The sequence below is a fragment of the Rana temporaria genome, chromosome 8, assembly GCF_905171775.1.
Source record: "Rana temporaria chromosome 8, aRanTem1.1, whole genome shotgun sequence".
NCBI lineage: Eukaryota > Metazoa > Chordata > Amphibia > Anura > Ranidae > Rana > Rana temporaria.
This window is the reverse complement of record NC_053496.1, coordinates 174778493-174796904: the sequence shown is the minus strand read 5'-3', so window position 1 is coordinate 174796904 and position 18412 is coordinate 174778493. Positions and strand designations below refer to the sequence as shown.

At 45.3% G+C, this 18412-nt stretch overlaps 1 protein-coding gene and 1 long non-coding RNA gene across 2 annotated transcripts; both read right to left on the bottom strand.

The window, feature by feature from the left end:
- Positions 1-5579: 5579 nt before the first annotated feature.
- LOC120909479 (zinc finger protein 501-like) lies at positions 5580-9251 on the bottom strand. Its single transcript, XM_040321256.1, has 3 exons — positions 9139-9251; positions 8112-8253; positions 5580-6953 (listed from the first exon to the last, which is right to left on the bottom strand). The coding sequence occupies exons 1-3, from the start codon at positions 9211-9213 to the stop codon at positions 5824-5826; spliced, it is 1347 nt and encodes a 448-aa protein (XP_040177190.1). The 5' UTR covers positions 9214-9251; the 3' UTR covers positions 5580-5823.
- A 6221-nt stretch (positions 9252-15472) lies between these two features.
- LOC120909498 lies at positions 15473-16537 on the bottom strand. Its single transcript, XR_005741278.1, has 3 exons — positions 16496-16537; positions 15623-15697; positions 15473-15506 (listed from the first exon to the last, which is right to left on the bottom strand). It is a non-coding gene; the product is annotated as an uncharacterized LOC120909498 (long non-coding RNA).
- Between the last annotated feature and the right edge of the window lie 1875 nt (positions 16538-18412).

Genomic DNA, 18412 nt, shown 5'->3' with positions numbered 1-18412 from the left:
GTTCACGGCCAATGCCCTTCGGACCAAAATCCACGGAAAAGTTGGTTGGAAGTCCGATCATGTGTAAGAGGCTTTAGACACACATCCTGGAACACCTCAACCTGCATTGGTGAGAACCTTGGGTGCCATCAAACCCTTATTACACCATGACACTACACAGCCCGGTCACACACATATATATATATATATATATATATATATATATATATATATATATATATTTTACACACACACACACACACCTGTACATACACCCAATCCTTCTTTCATAGCCATCAAAATAACTATATGCTTCTTGCTGACAGTAGAAGACTATTTTCAATCAATATATTTTAAAGGGTCACTAAAGGAAAATTTTTTTTTAGCTGAAATGACTGTTTACAGGGCATAGAGACATAATAGTTAACTGATTCCTTTTAAAAATGATTAAAAATAGATAAAAAAACAATCATTTAATGTGCCTGCAGTTTAGTTTCGTTTTTGCTGTTGTTTGCTGGTTCTCTGATGTACAGAGAGCCACTAGAGGGCAGTCAGCCAATAGAGAGCAGTGATACTTTGTCTAAAACTCCTCAGCACCAATCCAGTTTCGTTTTACACACAGCTCCTTGATTAGTGACCACCGTGAGAAATCTCCCAGTACTGTGGTTATCAGGAAAAAGGCAACCAGGAAGTGTCCAGAACAGAGAGGATTTACAGCAACATCAAAGCAAAAACGAACAATGAGCACATGAAACCAGGACTGCAGCAAGGTAAAGGAAGCTATTTAGCTAAAAAAAAAAATTCCTTTAGTGACCCTTTAAAGAACCCTCCACTTAGGTGAAAATAAAGACATTAGGTCGACCTGCAAAATACTCCCCCATCCCTTACTGCAGAACAGCCCTGTTCCTGGCCTGGAGACATATTCAGGGGGCAGCAGGTAGAATAATGAACAAGTATCTGCTCTCTACATGAAGCACATGGGGAAGAGGAGGAACAAGGAGCAAGTAGATCCTTATGATCCTTTTCATTTACCTGATCATGGTCACAAATGGTGTGGTTATTCTTTTTGGAATCCCAGGAATACAGAGGATGAGGACATCTCTCTGGTGGGTGTGTGTCACCGAATGGCTCCCTTTTGACATCCTTGGAGGGATCTCTGTATTCTTTTGTAAACTCCTCCATCACATCAACCTCATCATCCATCTTTTTTATCGCTTCTTTAACGTTACATGAGATGGTGTGATCTTCCTGTGTGGAATCCCGGGAATACAGAGGACGGGGACATCTCTCTGGTGGGTTCCCATTACTGGATACATCTGTAGGAAACACACACACTGACTGAATACATTGTTTCTATGTGTTTATCAGATGATGAGGGATCTAGGTGGAGCCTCCGTACTGCTCTCTCCTTTACAATAAAGTCTCCTCTTACCCGGTGATGTGAGGGGCGGCTGATTCTCCATCATGAAGTCCTTGTAGAGATCCTAGTGTCCTTCTAAATACTCTTCTATGGAGAAATAGACAGTGACATCCTGACACCTTATAGGAACCCGACACACACAATGATACAGTCACTATCCAGACACATCCCTTGTCTGTTACTGGATAATGTCCCAGAATTCCCGGCACCGCTCACCTCTCCTGTCAGCAGATCAATGATCTTGTTGGTGACTTCTAGAATCTTCTTAGCACTGGTTACCTCTGGGGCCAGGCAGTGAGGTGGTGGCGCTGTGATGGGTGATATCCTCTGAAAACAGATGCTGGGTCAGATGCTGGATCATATGTTATTTTGTTTATCTATAATTTTGTGTAAAGATAGAATGTAACAGTCACAACAAGCTACCTAGAATCCTTTCAATCTATTAATTTTGGTCTGTGATCAGATCCAAGTATTTTTGTTTTGGATGCAGAAGAAATGGATTATAACCCTTGTTTGCGTTTGATGTCCTGGCTGGGGAGATTTATCATCCCCATTTGTCCTGGTGACTATTGTAGCCAGGACTTATAGTGAGAGAAAATAGTAAAAGTTGCATTGTCACTGGAGCAGGAATAGAGGGAAGTCTTGCAATGGGGACACCATGTTCAGCTGTGAGAACTTTCCTTAACCAAGCACCTGCAAGAGGAATGCAGCAGGAGGGGGGCGTGTCAGGCTCTGCATTCCGTTTGCCGTTGCTTGTTTCAAGAAAGTGTTCACAGCCAAGACAAGATACACCTATGAATCAGCCATCTCCTTCAAGGCTGTTGTCAGATCGGCCACAGCAGATGGGGAGGGGGCAGGTCAAACCTCATAACTATGGTTAGAAAGCATTTAGAAACATGGCTCCAATTGGGAACAGAACTGTAATAAATTACAATGATAGATCCTCTTTAAAGAAATTGCCTCTAACTTCTTAAAGCTCATACACGCTATAAGAAAATTTGGGCGAACATTTTCATCCGAGGAACGATTGTATGATTTTCTGATAGTGTGTACACAATTTTCGACAGCCGACAGACCTGCATAATCAAAAACAATAAACAACAAATAAAAGCCTTTGTTGTACGATAATTTTCATACACTATTTCCTTCCTTAAATCTGACTTGCTATGAAACAACAAAGAAAAATCGGATGATTGTTTGTCCGAATTTCTTTTAGTCTGTAACCCACTTTAGTGAATATGAAGGAAGAGGACAGACATGACTGAATGTAAATATAAAATAATATCTTATTACCTCCTCTGCTGCCAGTTCCAGCAATGTCTTCTCTCTACTTCCTCACAACGCCCCTTTCACCCGGAACTTCCTGTTTATACGTCTACATCACTTCCTGTCTATGCCTTACATCACGTCCTGTCTGTGCGATCCACTGACAATAGTTAAATCACCACCTAGTGGTGATTTAAAAACTGCATCATAGGTTATACTCAATTTAATTTCTTCTCTCTTCTGCCACCTTCTCCCTTGATGCTATAACTGAAACCTGGCTCCAGGAATTCGGCACTACCTCTCCAGCTGCCCTGTCCCACAGTGGCCTCCTCGGGACTCACTCCACCAGACCCACTGGACTAAAAGGAGATGGTGTCGGACTTCTCCTCTCCTCACAATGCTCCTTGATTTAATTTGATTTTATTATTTGTAAAGCGCCAAATACAGTTCATGAACTGCGCCTAAGCGCTAGACAGACCAAATACATATACTGACATTCAAAAATAAGCATAGCAGATATCACATACAGGATAGATTAGTAATAAATAACAGCTGAGATAGCATAAGGAGGATCATCTAAACAGAGGGGAAAAAGTTGAAGAAGTAGAATAACAGTCCACATTTAAATAAGCAGCAACAAGTCAGGGCGGGCTGATCAGCTGGTTAATAGTAGATAGCAAACCAGCAGCTCCTTCGGGGGTAGTGCTACACAATTATGACAAATCACAGATGGAACTATCTTGCTTCGCATTTAATGAGTCTCTCTCATATATTAGTTTCCCCTTTTAAGTTGCATTAGTGAAATAAATGAACTTTTGCACGATATTCAAATTTTTTGAGTTTCACCTGTAGTACAGCAGCGGACCAAGCAGGAGAACAAGTGATGAACTGAACACCTTGTGCTGTTTCTGCAGTTGCCAAGAACAAAGAGAAAAACTTACTGCAGCTGCGAAAGAAAGTCAGAGACCCAATGTAAGGGATATAGGGCCAGATTCACAGCGGAGATACGACGGAGTATCTCAGATACTCCGTCGTATCTCTCAGAGTATCTATGCGACTGATTCATAGAATCAGTTACGCATAGATAGCCCTCAGATCCGACAGGTGTAATAGTTTTACACTGTCGGATCTTAGGATGCAATACCGCGGCTGCCGCTGGGGAGAGTTCGCGTCGTATTCCAGCGTCGGGTATGCAAATTAGCAGTTACGGCGATCCACAACGGATTTTCGTGTTCGGTACGTCGTCGCTAGTCTAGTTTCCCGTCGCAATTTTAGGTGTCGTTTGACCTGCCCTAACTTTAGACAGCACACGTATGTGCTGTTTAAAGTATGGCCGTCGTTCCCGCATCGAAATTGAAAAAAAAATTTGTTTTGCGTATAACGTCCGGGAATACGAAAGTATGCTACGCACGTCGTCGCCCTTCGAAAAAATTACGTCACTTCGCGCAAAGCACGGCGGGAATTTCAAAACGGAGCATGCGCAGTAGGTCCGGCGCGGGAGCGCGCCTAATTTAAATGGCACACGCCCTTTTGAATTACGCGGGCTTACGCCGGAGGCTGCCAGCGTAAGTTTTCACGCAAGTGCTTGGTGAATCAGAAAACTTGCGGCGGTGTAACATATCTACGATACGTTACGCCACCGCGATTCTACCTGAATCTGGCCCATACTTCCCACTGACACCAATGTAAGGAACATTCTTACCCTGGACACCAATGATAATATTCTATGTGGCATTCGTAGCAACTCCGTGTATCCTTAGAATATCAGCTGACATGTGGAACTGCACCTTCTGGACTTTCCATCCCATTAACACACATTGTAAAATACTAATGATGACTTTCAATGAACTGAACACATTATGGTCATTTTTAGAAAAAAGTTACTCAAAACAGAACATTGTAAAGTCTAGAACTTTCTGGTTTATTTTAGAAAATCAGAAGTGATTAATATACAAGACAAACCTTCACTGAAATCTTATATAATTGAAGTACAAATGTTATAAAAGATTTAATAATGCATTGGCTGGACCAATGAAAAGCCAGCTTTCTATCAAAGTTGCCAGTGTGTTGCCTAAATATTGTCAGATTGTCCATGTATTTCCACAGTTTAGTGTTATGGAGGTGCCTGTACGAGCGTGGGGCCAAACCATTTCTGTTACGTTTAGGAATAATTTTACTGTAATTGAATCCCTTGAGGCCTATGACTATCAAACTATACCCCCAACTACCTTTTGAAACACAACCAATAAATTGCAGGATCAGAGCTGCTGATAAGGTAGCACAGCCAGCCCTTCTATACCGGTCCCAGGCCCCATTACTTCTAAAGGGAGTTCCAGGCACCTGCCAAGTAGGAGGGCTGGCTGTACTGCCTTATTGCTGACACCGATCTTCTTGTAGCTCCCCCTGCAGTGCTTCCGGCTTCTCCTCCTCTCCTTCCCTTCAGCTGTGCTGCAGGGGGTATGGTTCTAAGTATCTGCGCCCCCACCCCCATTCCACCACTCTGATTACCCCCACCCCCTGCTGTTGGGGCCCCTCTCTGGGCCTCCCTTCACCTGCCGTGTACCCTTTCCTTTGTAGCACTACCCACTTCCCTCTCCCTCCTGCCGGAAGCTAAGGGCACACAGGGGGATCATTTATGGATGGAGGGCGGAGGCTGGTATAGAAGTCCTATTTAGAGGGAAGAAGAGTGGCCTCTGAATGCCGCACATCCATAGCCTCCTACAGAAATGAGTGGAGTGGCAACCTCCACTCCAAGCCCCAATGCTTTTTCGCTCTGCCCTCCAGAGCTTAGTCACGGGGCTCTCTATGACACCAAGATCCCCATGACTAAGCTCCGGACACTATGGATGTGCGGCATTCAGGGGTCACCCATCTTCCCTTGAGCTATTGCAGGTGCCAGGGCAGGCTTCAACCCTTGCTGGCACTCTGAGCAGCAGTCGTGGACGCACTGGTTTGCATACCCCCTTCTACTGAACCTGAGCGGGACACTAACCATTTACAGGTCATACTGTATATGTCCTATTTACCAGCCCCTTCCTTTCCTAAAAGAACACAGAGTGTGATTGGTACAGATTGCTTCTGTGTTCATTCATCACTGAAGTCTAGTAAACTAAACAGATCAAACTGCTAATCGCAGCCATATATGTGTCAACATGTCCTCAGGTGTGTGTACTCTGATGTCTAATTAGATTTCCTTTATATGTGAAATTTTTCCCACACTCAGAACATAGAAAAGGGCCCTCCTGATTGTGAGTCTTCTGATGATTAAGAAGGTTTCCTTTCTGCAGAAAAGATTTCCCGCACTCTGAACACGAAAAAGGAAGTTCGCCCGTGTGTCTCCGTTGGTGTACAAGAAGTGCTCCTTTCTCAGTGAAACATTTCCCGCACTCTGAACACGCGAAAGGGCGCTCCCCCGTGTGAATTCTCTGGTGTGCAAGAAGATTGGCTTTCTGAGTGAAACCCTTCCCGCATTCTTGACAAGAAAAAGGGCGATCGCCTGTGTGACTTCTCTGATGTCCATCCAGCTGTGCTTTCTCAAGGAAAAATTTCCCGCACTCTGAACAAGAGAAAGGCAACTCACTTTTGTGCCTTCTTTGGTGTCTAAAAAGGCTCCCTTGCTGAGTGAAACATTTCCCACACTCTGAGCACGAAAATGGACGCTCGCCCGTGTGAGTTCTCTGGTGGGATAGAAGTGAGCTTTTCTCAGTGAAACATTTCTCGCACTCTGAGCATGAATAAGGACGATCACCCGTGTGCGTTCTCTGGTGTGACAGAAGTCTTTTTTCCTCATGGAAACATTTCCCACATTCTGAACATTGATAAGGATTCTCAGTTTTGTGAGTTTTCTGGTGTATAAGAAGTTCTCTTTTCTCAGTGAAAGATTTCCCGCACTCTGAACATGAAAAGGTCACGCTGGTGTGAGACCTGAGATGTACAACAAGTTCAGATTTTGTTTTGAAAGAAGCCCCACACCCCAAACATGAGACTGGATTCTCACTGGCGTGAACCATTTCCTGGGTCAAAGAGGACTTCCCGGGATTAGATGGATCTGTAGATGTTTCTGCACTGTGAGAACTAAGCTGGACGTCTGAAGTAATAGTTTGTGATTGATCAGAAGATCCCTCAGGATTAGAGACATCCATTGATGTAGATGAATGGTAAGGTCTGGGGATATTCTGTGCATTGGGATTTACTTCTGGTGAAGTCGGTCTTATTCCGTCATCTTTTGAGTTCCAATCTGCAGATGATATAGGATATCTCTCTGAGGAATTCCTGACACGGCATCCATCTGTTGGAAAGCAATTTTTAAATAAATGTTGAAGGTGTCAGTAAATAAGAAATCATGGATGTTGTTCTAACAGCCAACAGTTTCACAGAACTCTGCCATGGAATTGGGTGCAACTGTAAGGCCTCGTACACACGGCCGAGGAACTCGACGTGCCAAACACGTCGAGTTCCTCGTCGAGTTCAGCCCTGAAGCCGCCGATGAGCTCCCATAGAACAACGAGAAAATAGAGAACATGTTCTCTATTTTCTCGACGAGTTCCTCGGCGGCTCCAACGGCCCGAAAGTGTACAGACAACAGAGTTTCTCCGCAGAATCAGGCTCTGACCGAGTTTCTCGCCGAATTCTGCCGAGAAACTCTGTCGTGTGTACGAGGCCTAAGTGAGTGCCAGAGGAGCCGGAAATGCATTCCCACTGAATAAAAAAAAAAAATTAATTTTAAGTCTTGACCCTTTGGGTATCTATTTACCTGATGCACCCAAAACATGGGTATTACATTGGATTTGTGTGCACTAAAATTATTTTAGTGTATTTTCCCTGAAAATATTTAAGAAACAGTTACGCTAATATCACGTGAGATAAAAAAATTCAACTACCGTTACTTTATTAAAATATATGTTTGGGGGTTTTAATTAAAGGGTCACTAAAGGAAAAAAAATGTTTTGCTGAAATGACTGTGTACAGGGTATAGAGACATAAAAGTTAACTGATTCCTTTTTAAAAATGATTAAAAATAGATTAAATTCTATCCTATAATGTGCCTGTAGTTTCACTTTCACTTTTAACCTGGTTTAATGTTTTTGTGAAGTAAAGAGACACACAGAACAAAAACAAACAAATCCAGGGCAGTGTTTTGTTTTTAAAATGAATCTGATTGGTTCTGAGGAGTTTTAGACACACAGCTTGGACCACCATGAGAAGCTCACCATAAGGAGCCAGACAAGCAGGAAGTGTGGAGATCACAGCAGAATTACAGCTACTTCAAAGCAAAAACGAGCAATGAGAACATGAAACAAGTACTGCAGTAAGGTAAAGGAAGCTATTTCGCTAAAAAAAAAAAATTCCTTTAGTGACCCTTTAATCTTCAGGCCTAAAATGTACCTTCAACACATGTAAAAAAAAAAAAAAAAAGTATGATGAAAATATGAAGTTTATTACTTACTTGTGTCCATATGTAGAGAAGATTCCTCCTGTTTACATTCCATAATCATCTCCCCCTCCTCCATAGACTTCTGATCTCCACTCACCAACATCTCTTCTTCTTCCTCTTTAATCTCAGCTTTGATGTCTTTCGATTCTTCACCCTAAACCCCAAAGATGATAAAATGTAACATCTGGAAACATTGGCCCAGATTCTCAACCGAGATACGACGGCGTATCTCCAGATACGCCGGCGTATCTCCAGATACGCCGTCGTATCTCTGCGTTGAGCCGTCGTATCTATGCGACTAATTCTTAGAATCAGTTACGCATAGATATCCATTAGATCCGACAGGCGTAAGTCTCTTACGCCGTCGGATCTTAAGTGCAATTTTTTTTTGGCCTGATAGGTGGCGCTTCCGTCGAAATCCGCGTCGAGTATGCAAACTAGCAAGATACGCGAATTCCCGAACGTACGCGCGACCGACGCAGTAAAGTTACGAAGTTTACATTAGGCTTTTCCCGGCGTATAGTTGCCCCTGCTATATGAGGCGCAGCCAATGTTAAGTATGGCCGTCGTTCCCGCGTCAAAATTTTAAAAAGTTACATCGTTTGCGTAACTCATCCGTGAATGGGGCTGGATGTCATTTACGTCCACGTCAAAACCAATACGTCCTTGCGGCGTATTAGGAGCAATGCACACTGGGAGATTTCCACGGACGGCGCATGTGCCGTTCGTGAAAAACGTCAATCACGTCGGGTCACAGTAGATTAACATAAAACACGCCCCCCCCTCCACATTTGAATTAGGTGGGCTTACGCCGGCCGATTTACACTACGCCGCCGCAACTTACGGAGCAAGTGCTTTGAGAATACAGCACTTGCCCGTGTAAGTTGCGGTGGCGTAACGTAAATCAGATACGTTACGCCGCCGCAAAGATACGCCAGTCTACAAGAATCTGGCCCATTACTGCAAATAACAAGAGATTACATAGAATGTCACCTCATAGTTTAATATTATTTGAGTTATATTGCTCAGTCCCACCTACCTGATCATGGTGTGTATAGCTGTGATATTCTTGTTTGGAATCCCGGGAATACGAGAGGGGAACGTCCTCCTCCATAGACTGCTGAGCTCCACTCACCAAGGTCTCTTCTTCTTCCTCTTTACCCTCAACTTTGATGTCTTTCAGTTCTTCACCCTAAACCCCAAAGGTGATAGGATACAATTAACCACTTGAGCCCCAGAAGGCTTTACCCCCTTCATGACTAGGCCATTTTTTGCTATTCAGCATTGCTCTACATTAACTGGTAATTGCGTGGTCATGCAACGCTGTACCCAAACTAAATTTATATAATTTTTATTTTTTTGTACACAAAATAGTGCTTTCTTTTGGCGGTATTTGATCAACATTGGGGTTTTTCTTTTTTGCGATATAAACAAGGAGGGCTGCACCCTTGATGAGAATTTTAGAAAGAAGTGTGATGAAAGATTTCCCCTGGGTCTAGCACTACATTGGATCTTAACCACTAGCCGACCAGCCACCGTCATTATACGGCAGCAGGTCGGCTCTCCTGGGCGAGAGCCCGTAGCTATACGTCCGCTCTTCGAGCCGCCACTAGGGGCGCGTGCACGCCCCCCGCTCACCCCCGACTCCCGTGCGTGTGCCCGGCGGGCTCGATCGCCGCCGGGCACCCGCGATTGCTCGTTACAGAGCGGGGACCGGGAGCTGTGTGTGTAAACACACAGCTCCCGGTCCTGTCAGGGGGGGAAATGCTGATCTTCTGTTCATACAATGTATGAACCGAGGATCAGTGTTTCCCCTAGTGAGGCCACCCCCCCCCCCACAGTAAGATAACACACCCAGGGACATACTTAACCCCTTCCCCGCCCCCTAGTGTTAACCCCTTCACTGCCAATGGCATTTTTATAGTAATCCAATGCATTTTTATAGCACTGATCGCTATAAAAATGCCAATGGTCCCAAAAATGTGTCAAAAGTGTCCGAAGTGTCCGCCATAATGTCGCAGTACCGAAAATCGCTGATCGCCGCCATTACTAGTAAAAAAATGCCATAAAAATACCCCCTATTTTGTAAACGCTATAACTTTTGCGCAAACCAATCAAACGCTTATTGCGATTTTTTTTTTACGAAAAATATGTAGAAGAATACGTATCTGCCTAAACTAAGGAAAAAAAATGTTTTTTTATATATTTTTGGGGGATATTTATTACAGCAAAAAGTAAAAAATATTCATTTTTTTCAAAATTGTCGCTCTATTTTTGTTTATAGCGCAAAAAATAAAAACCGCAGAGGTGATCAAATACCACCAAAAGAAAGCTCTATTTGTGGGAAAAAAAGGACGCCAATTTTGTTTGGGAGCCACGTCGCACGACCGCGCAATTGTCAGTTAAAGCGTCGCAGTCCCGAATCGCAAAAAGTGCTCTGGTCTTTGACCAGCAATATGGTCCGGGGGTTAAGTGGTTAATCTATTAGAACATTTATTCCAGAACACTACAGTGTTCACATGCTGCTCCTGCATCAACTCTAGCTCCAGGTGTCAGCCTGGACAGTAAGGATGAGCTCTGGCGTGATCGCATAGTACACCTGCAAAGCCCGCCAGGAAGTGTGCACGGCGCTGCGCTAATCACAGCCTGACTGTGATTAGCACAGCGCCGTTCACACTTCCTGGCGGGCTCTGCACGTGTACTATGCGAACACGCCAGAGCTCATCCTTACTGGACAGTGCAGACAGACACACATACCTAATATCTTCTTGCACCTTCTGTTCCCTGGCAACACAATGGTCTCCTTGGGAGGGTGGAGCCCTGACCCTCAGACAGCTTCCATATCATAAGGCCTGTGCACAACTGCACAATCAGCAAGTTTTAGTCACCATCAACAATGGACCCAGGGTTGGAGGCTTCATCTCACCCAATACTCTTCAAAGCCTCCATGACCCAACAGGATTTGCCAGTCCTAGAGAGAAATCTGGAAGCTCAGTTTTCTCCTAGTAAGGCCTCGTACACACGACTGCTGAAACTGGTCCGCGGACATGTTCGGTCGTGTGTATGGCCGACCAGACAATTTTCCGGCGGATCGGACAGGTTTCCAAATGTTTCTTATCATGCTAAGAAACATGTCCGCTGGAAGCCTGTCCGTCGGACATGTTCAGTCGTCTGTACGACTCACCGGACATGTCCGCTCAGTCGAAAGCCCTCGCATGCGTCAAAGTGATTCGACGCATGCGTGGAAGCATTGACCTTCCAGGGTCGCGCGCGTCATCGTCGCGGCAAGGTCACCCCGTTCGCTGTCCGCGGGAATTTTGGTCTGATGGTGTGTACAGCCATCAGACCAAAATCCGGCAGCGGACATGTCCGATGAAAACGGTCCGCGGACCGTTTTCATCGGACATGTCCCGTCGTGTGTACGAGGCCTAAGACACACATCCTGGAGCACCTCAACCTGCATTGGTGAGAACCTTGGGTGCCACCAAACCCTTATTACACCATGACACCACACAGCCCAGTCACAATAATATAAATATATATATATATATATATATATATATATATATATATATATATATATATATATATATATATATATATATATATATACACACACACACACTCAATCCTTCTTTCATAGCCACCAAAAGAACTATATGCTTCTTGCTGACAGTAGAAGACTGTGATACATTTGCCTATATGTCTCAGTTTACTGCTCCCTGCTAGCCAGGTTATTGATGTGCTAATGTCCCCTCACTATTTCTAAAGGTTAATTGATCTATTGTGTTGTGTGAAGGAGAGCTGGGTTTAAGTGGCTTGTGTTAATTATTCTGATTGCTTCATTGTGGTAATTATCTCTCTATATGCGGGGTCGAGCGGTCTGGTTGATGTATTCAGTACAGCTAGTGCTCAGCGTCATTGATGTCATTGTCTAAAGAAAATGTGTTTCAGCATCGGCCCCGTCGTGTCTACCTATAATCTGTATGGAAGCCCCAGTGTGAGGGGGGCGGAGATTTGTCATTGTAACAGTTTTGGAAATGACATATAAGCTGTGTGTTATAACATTAAAGTCTGTGTTGTTCAAGCAGTAAGCTGGTCTCATGTGTGGCTTTCTGGGCGATTCCAGGGATATCCCTCCTCGTGGAATATTGGGGTGATTTTCGTTATGGGAAGAAGGGAACGTTGACGGGGATATCATACCGATACCGTCACAATTGGTTGGTAGCAGTGGGATTTTTCCCTTCTATTCCCCTTCACACCCGGATTCCAAGCAGACACTGGAAGAACTACTGGAAGTTCGTGGAAGGATTGCTAGCAACAAAACCAAGCGGGTCATCATAGCAGAATCAATGGAGCTAGACCAGGAGGACGGGATTGCAGCAACGCCAGCAGTACAAGAGATGGAGACACCAGTGATTCAGGAGGAGGAATCGCCAGCCAACAAGCTAATGAGAGAGAAGCTAGCGTGGTTCGGCCCGAACCCAACGCCAGATGTGGTACTGAAAGTGATGGACATGTTAGTAAACGCAGAGCTACAGAAGGATAAACAAATAAGGGACGCAGAGCTACAGTTAAAACTGGCAGCAGTCCAACAAGCAGCCGCACCTTCTACGAACAGTGAGTACAGCACAGCAGACGCAAGGAAGATTCCGTTTAGCGCTTTTAAAGCTTTTGATGAAAAGGACTGTGAGATTGATAACTTCCTGGCGGATTTTGAGCGACAATGTAACCTGCACCGAATAGCTAGAGGAGACTGGGTTTCAATATTGTCAGGCAAACTGTCAGGCAAAGCTTCTGATGCTTTCCGGACCGTGCCAGATCAGGATATCCATAGCTACGCCCGGGTTAAAGAAGTGCTCCTGGCTCGTTATGCAGTAACCCCAGAGTCCCACCGACAGAAGTTCAGGGACTCACGCAAAACCACGAAAGACTCTTATGCGGAATGGGCATGCCAATTGTCCCGGTCGGCCTCTAACTGGGCTAACAGCAGCCAGGCCACCACCGCAGAGGACATTTTGCAACTAATGCTCCTGGAGCAATTTTACAATCACATCCAGACGGACGTCAAGGATTGGGTGAGAGATCGCAGGCCCATGACTCTACCAGAGGCCGCGAAGTTGGCGGATGAATATGCAGATACTCGCAAGATGAACCAGGTCACACCACAGGAACAACCTCCACCACAAACGGTGCCCTCACACCCACCAACCGCTAGATACCAACCTCCTAACAGACCGGTGACATCTAGCCCTCGCTATCATCGCCAGGAGGGCAACGAACAACGCTGCTTCCGGTGCAAACAGCTGGGTCACTTCAAGCAGAATTGCCCCATGAATGACAACACCAGGTCAAATTGGTCTCAACCTGGGTACCGCCCACCAGCAGCAGCCCATTGTGTAGACTCGGCTTGGGATCCAAAGGAGCTGGGTCAGGAAGAACCATTGGGCACCCCTTACGAAGCCCTCATGGTACAATCTGTTATTACGGACAACAGGGAACACCATTGTCAGCTGGTCATGGGCGACAGCCCTGAGCCGGAGGGGCCCTGGAGGGAGCTGGGCAGAAAGAGGCACCGCCGGCCACCCTTCAAGAAGAAGAGGTCCTGGAATCCGTATAACAAGCTGACCTGGGAGGAGAAGAAGCGACTGGAGGAGAGGGAGTCGCAGCGGGCGTCCCAGATGCGTGCCGAGATGTTCGCCAAGGGCCCACCGGTGGCCCCTTACACCACCACCCAGTTCCTGATGATGAAGGACCACGTGGAGAGCCTGCAGGTCATGAGCAAGCAGGAGCTGATCCGTGAGTACATAGAGCTGGAGGAGTGCATAAGCCGCATGGAGGAGGAGAACAACCACCTGAGGTCACAGCAGGCTGACCCCCCCAGGCTCCATGAACTGGAGATGGAGCTGGAGAAGCTCCAAGAGGAGAACCGGCGGCTGCGGAGGGAGCAGGGGGTGGCTGACCTTATGGGGCTCTGAGTCCCCTCTCTCCCCCCCCCCCCGGACTCTGAGCACCAGTGCTACAACAAATATAACTTTTTCTTTTTATGAATCTCCTGGGATTGTCACTTCAGAGCCATAACCTGCCCCCTCCCATAGCGGGACACCTAGACGGCGGCGCACAGACCCATTCGCTGTCTTCACACTGACTTCTGGTGACTTTGCAGATCGCACAAAGACTTGGGGACTGACCGGCGTGTGATCTGACGACCCGGTGACATACCTGAGTCTGAAGCAGTTGCCAAGGGAGGTCAGTCATGCCAAACGGAGTTAACCTCTGACTAATAGCTCTGAACCCGTCAACCCTACTGGACCAGGGAAGGTCCAACCGGGTTTGCCGGAGCAGGGAGCAAAAGGGGGGCCATTGTGATACATTTGCCTATATGTCTCAGTTTACTGCTCCCTGCTAGCCAGGTTATTGATGTGCTAATGTCCCCTCACTATTTCTAAAGGTTAATTGATCTATTGTGTTGTGTGAAGGAGAGCTGGGTTTAAGTGGCTTGTGTTAATTATTCTGATTGCTTCATTGTGGTAATTATCTCTCTATATGCGGGGTCGAGCGGTCTGGTTGATGTATTCAGTACAGCTAGTGCTCAGCGTCATTGATGTCATTGTCTAAAGAAAATGTGTTTCAGCATCGGCCCCGTCGTGTCTACCTATAATCTGTATGGAAGCCCCAGTGTGAGGGGGGCGGAGATTTGTCATTGTAACAGTTTTGGAAATGACATATAAGCTGTGTGTTATAACATTAAAGTCTGTGTTGTTCAAGCAGTAAGCTGGTCTCATGTGTGGCTTTCTGGGCGATTCCAGGGATATCCCTCCTCGTGGAATATTGGGGTGATTTTCGTTATGGGAAGAAGGGAACGTTGACGGGGATATCATACCGATACCGTCACAAAGACTATTTTCTATCAATATATTTTAAAGAACCCTCCACTTAGGTGAAAATAAAGACATTAGATCGACATGCAAAATACTCCCCCAAACCTTTACCATACTGCAGAACAGCCCTGTTCCTGGCCTAGAGACATATTCAGAGGGCAACGGGTAGAATAAAGAACAAGTATCTGCTCTCTACATGAAGCACAGGGGGAAGAGGAGGAACAAGGAGCAAGTAGATCCTTTTCATTTACCTGATCATGGTCACAAATGGTTTGGTTATTCTTTTTGGAATCCCAGGAATACAGAGGATGAGGACATCTCTCTGGTGGGTGGGTGCCACCGAATGGCTCCCATTTGACCTCCTTGGAGGGATCTCTATATTCTTTTGTAAACTCCTCCATCACATCAACCTCCTTTTTTATCTCTTCTTTAATGTTACATGAGATGGTGTGATCTTCCTGTGTGGAATTCTGGGAATACAGAGGGTGGGGACATCTCTCTGGTGGGTTCCCATTACTGGATCCATCTGTAGGAAACACACACACTGACTGAATACATTGTTTCTATGTTATTATCAGATGATGGGGGATCTAGGTGGAGCCTCCGTACTGCTCTCTCCTTTACAATAAAGTCTCCTCTTACCCGGTGATGTGAAGGACGGCTGATTCTCCATCATGACGTCCTTGTAGAAAACCTTATGTCCTTCGAAATACTCTTCTATGGAGAAATAGACAGTGACATCCTGACACCTTATAGGAACCTGACACACACAATGATACATGAGGACACCGTGTTCAGCTGTGAGCACTTTCATGAAACAAGCACCTGAAAGAGGAATGCAGCGGGAGGGGGCATGTTAGGCTCTGCATTCTATTTGCCATTGCTTGTTTCAGGAAAGTGTTCACAGCCAAGACAAGATACACCTATGAATCAGCCATCTCCTTCAATGCTGTTGTCAGATCGGTCACAGCAGATGGAAAGGGGGCAGGTCAAACATCATAACTATGGTTAGAAAGCATTTAGAAACATGGCTCCAATTGGGAACAGAACTGTAAAAAACGACAATGATAGATCTTCTTTAAAGAGATTGCCTCTTACTTGTTAAGGCTCGTACACACTACAAGAAAAACATTTTCGTCCAAGGAACGATTTTCTGGTAGTGTGTACACAACTTTCGACAGCCGATTACGACTTTCCAAACGGACAAACTCCAAAATTCGCAACAGAACAAACTATTTTTATTTTAATGTGTACCGTTTTCGTATGAGAAAAATCTGAAAAGAAAGAGACAGTGCATGATCAGAAACAATAAACAACAAAAAAAAAGCCTTTGTTGTACGATAATTTACATACACTATTTCCTTCCTTGATTCTGACTTGCTATGAAACAAAGAAAATCGGATGATCATTCGTCTGAATTTCCTATAGTCTGTACCCCACTTTAGTGAATATGGAGGAAGAGGACAGCCATGACAGGGGGTTACTGAATGTAAATATAACATAATATCCCATTACCTCCTCTGTTGCCAGTTCCAGCAATGTCTTCTCTCTACTTCTTCACAACTCACCTTTCACCCGGAACTTCCTGTTTACACGTCTACATCACTTCCTGTCTATGCCTTACAACACTTTCTGTCTGTGCGAGTCACTCACAATAAGTTAGATCGCCACCTAGTAGTGATTTAAAAACTGCATCCTATGTTCTACTCGATTTAATTTCTTCTCTCTTATGCCACCTTCTCCCTTGATGCTATAACCAAAACCTGGTTCCAGGAATTCGACACTACCTCTCCAGCTGCCCTGTCCCACAGTGGCCTCCTCTGGACTCCACCAGATCTACTGGACACAAAGGAGGTGGTGTCGGACTTCTCCTCTCCCCACAATGCACCTTTCCGGTACTTCCCTCACCTTCCTCTCTTTCCCCCTGTTCTTTCGTAAAGGAACTGCATTTGTCTTTTCTCTCCAGCTTGTCTGAGGGTTGCAGTCATTTATCAGCCTCCTGGACCAGTGTCACGCTTCCTGGATGACTTCTCTAAATGGCTACCCTATTTTCTCTCATCTGAAGCGCCTGCCATCATCCTAGGTGACTTTAACATTCCAGTCAATGTTAATACTGCTACCACTTCTAAACTACTCAACCTAACCTCCTCTTTTAACCTAACACAATGGACACAAACCACCACTCACTCCAACGGCAACACTCTCGACCTCGTATTCTCCCATCGCTGCACTTACCTAAGGAAATCCCACAGCCTGCTCAGATTTCTTTTTGGGGAGGGGGGGGGGGGTGGTCGATGTTACCTCAGGTAAACACTACTCGCTCTGATGTCAGAGAAGAGATTACTTCGAGAAATCACAAAACTTTCTCAGACCCCATGGAAGGGTTGCCACCTTTTCTTCAAGCCAAACCTAAACACTTTAGCAGCACAAATCCTCCTCCCTTCAATACCCCCATGGCAGCCGACAGGGGGTACCATGGGTAGGGTTGCCAACTCATCCCTTTAAAACAGAACACATATTAATGACACAGGTTCTGTGGCTGATTAAGGAGGTAATTAAACTCACTTGGTGCCTTATTTGCATTAAATTAGCCTCAGAACCTGTGTAATTCATATGTGTTCTGTTTTAAAGGGATGAGGTGGCAACTCTAACCATGGGGCCCCAGCACACAGGGGGCCAGGACAGCAGGGGGATCAGAGCGGTGGGTATGGGGGGCAATTACAGAAATAGGGCAATTACAGAGGAGGGGGGTGCAAATACAGATCAGTCAAAACATAAGGGAGAGAGAGAGGCGACAGGCTGGTGCGGAAGTTTTTAATAAAATATATGTTTAAAAACAATCCACTCACTCTTCATGTCAGAGCTGTATATGTCAGTCTATGAAGTCCGCTTTTCCATTCTCCCCTCCGATCCACGCTGCTATTACTGAATTGCTGGAGGAAAACAAGAGCCGCGGAAAACTCATGTGAACCATCAGCCTCTGATGATGGAGGCGTAGTTAAAGGGTCACTAAAGGATTTTTTCTTTTTAGCTAAATAGCTTCCTTTACCTTACTGCAGTACTGGTTTCATGTCCTCATTGTTCGTTTTTGCTTTGAAGTAGCTGTAATTCTGCTGTGATCTCCACACATCCTGGTTGCCTGTTTCCTTATAACCATCATACTGGGAGATTTTCACGGTGGTCTAAGCTGTCATTACTGTGTGTCTAAAACTCCTCAGAACCAATCAGATTCATTTTAAAAACAGACCTGCTCTGGTGCTCAGGGGTCCAAAGTCCTCTTTTCTGATGAGAGCAAATTTTGCATCTCATTTGGAAACCAAGGACCCAGAGTATGGAGGAAGAATGGAGGAAACCAAGGACGCAGAGTATGGAGGAAGAATGGAGAGGCACACACTGCAAGACTCTTAAAGTCCAGTGTGAAGTTTCCACAGT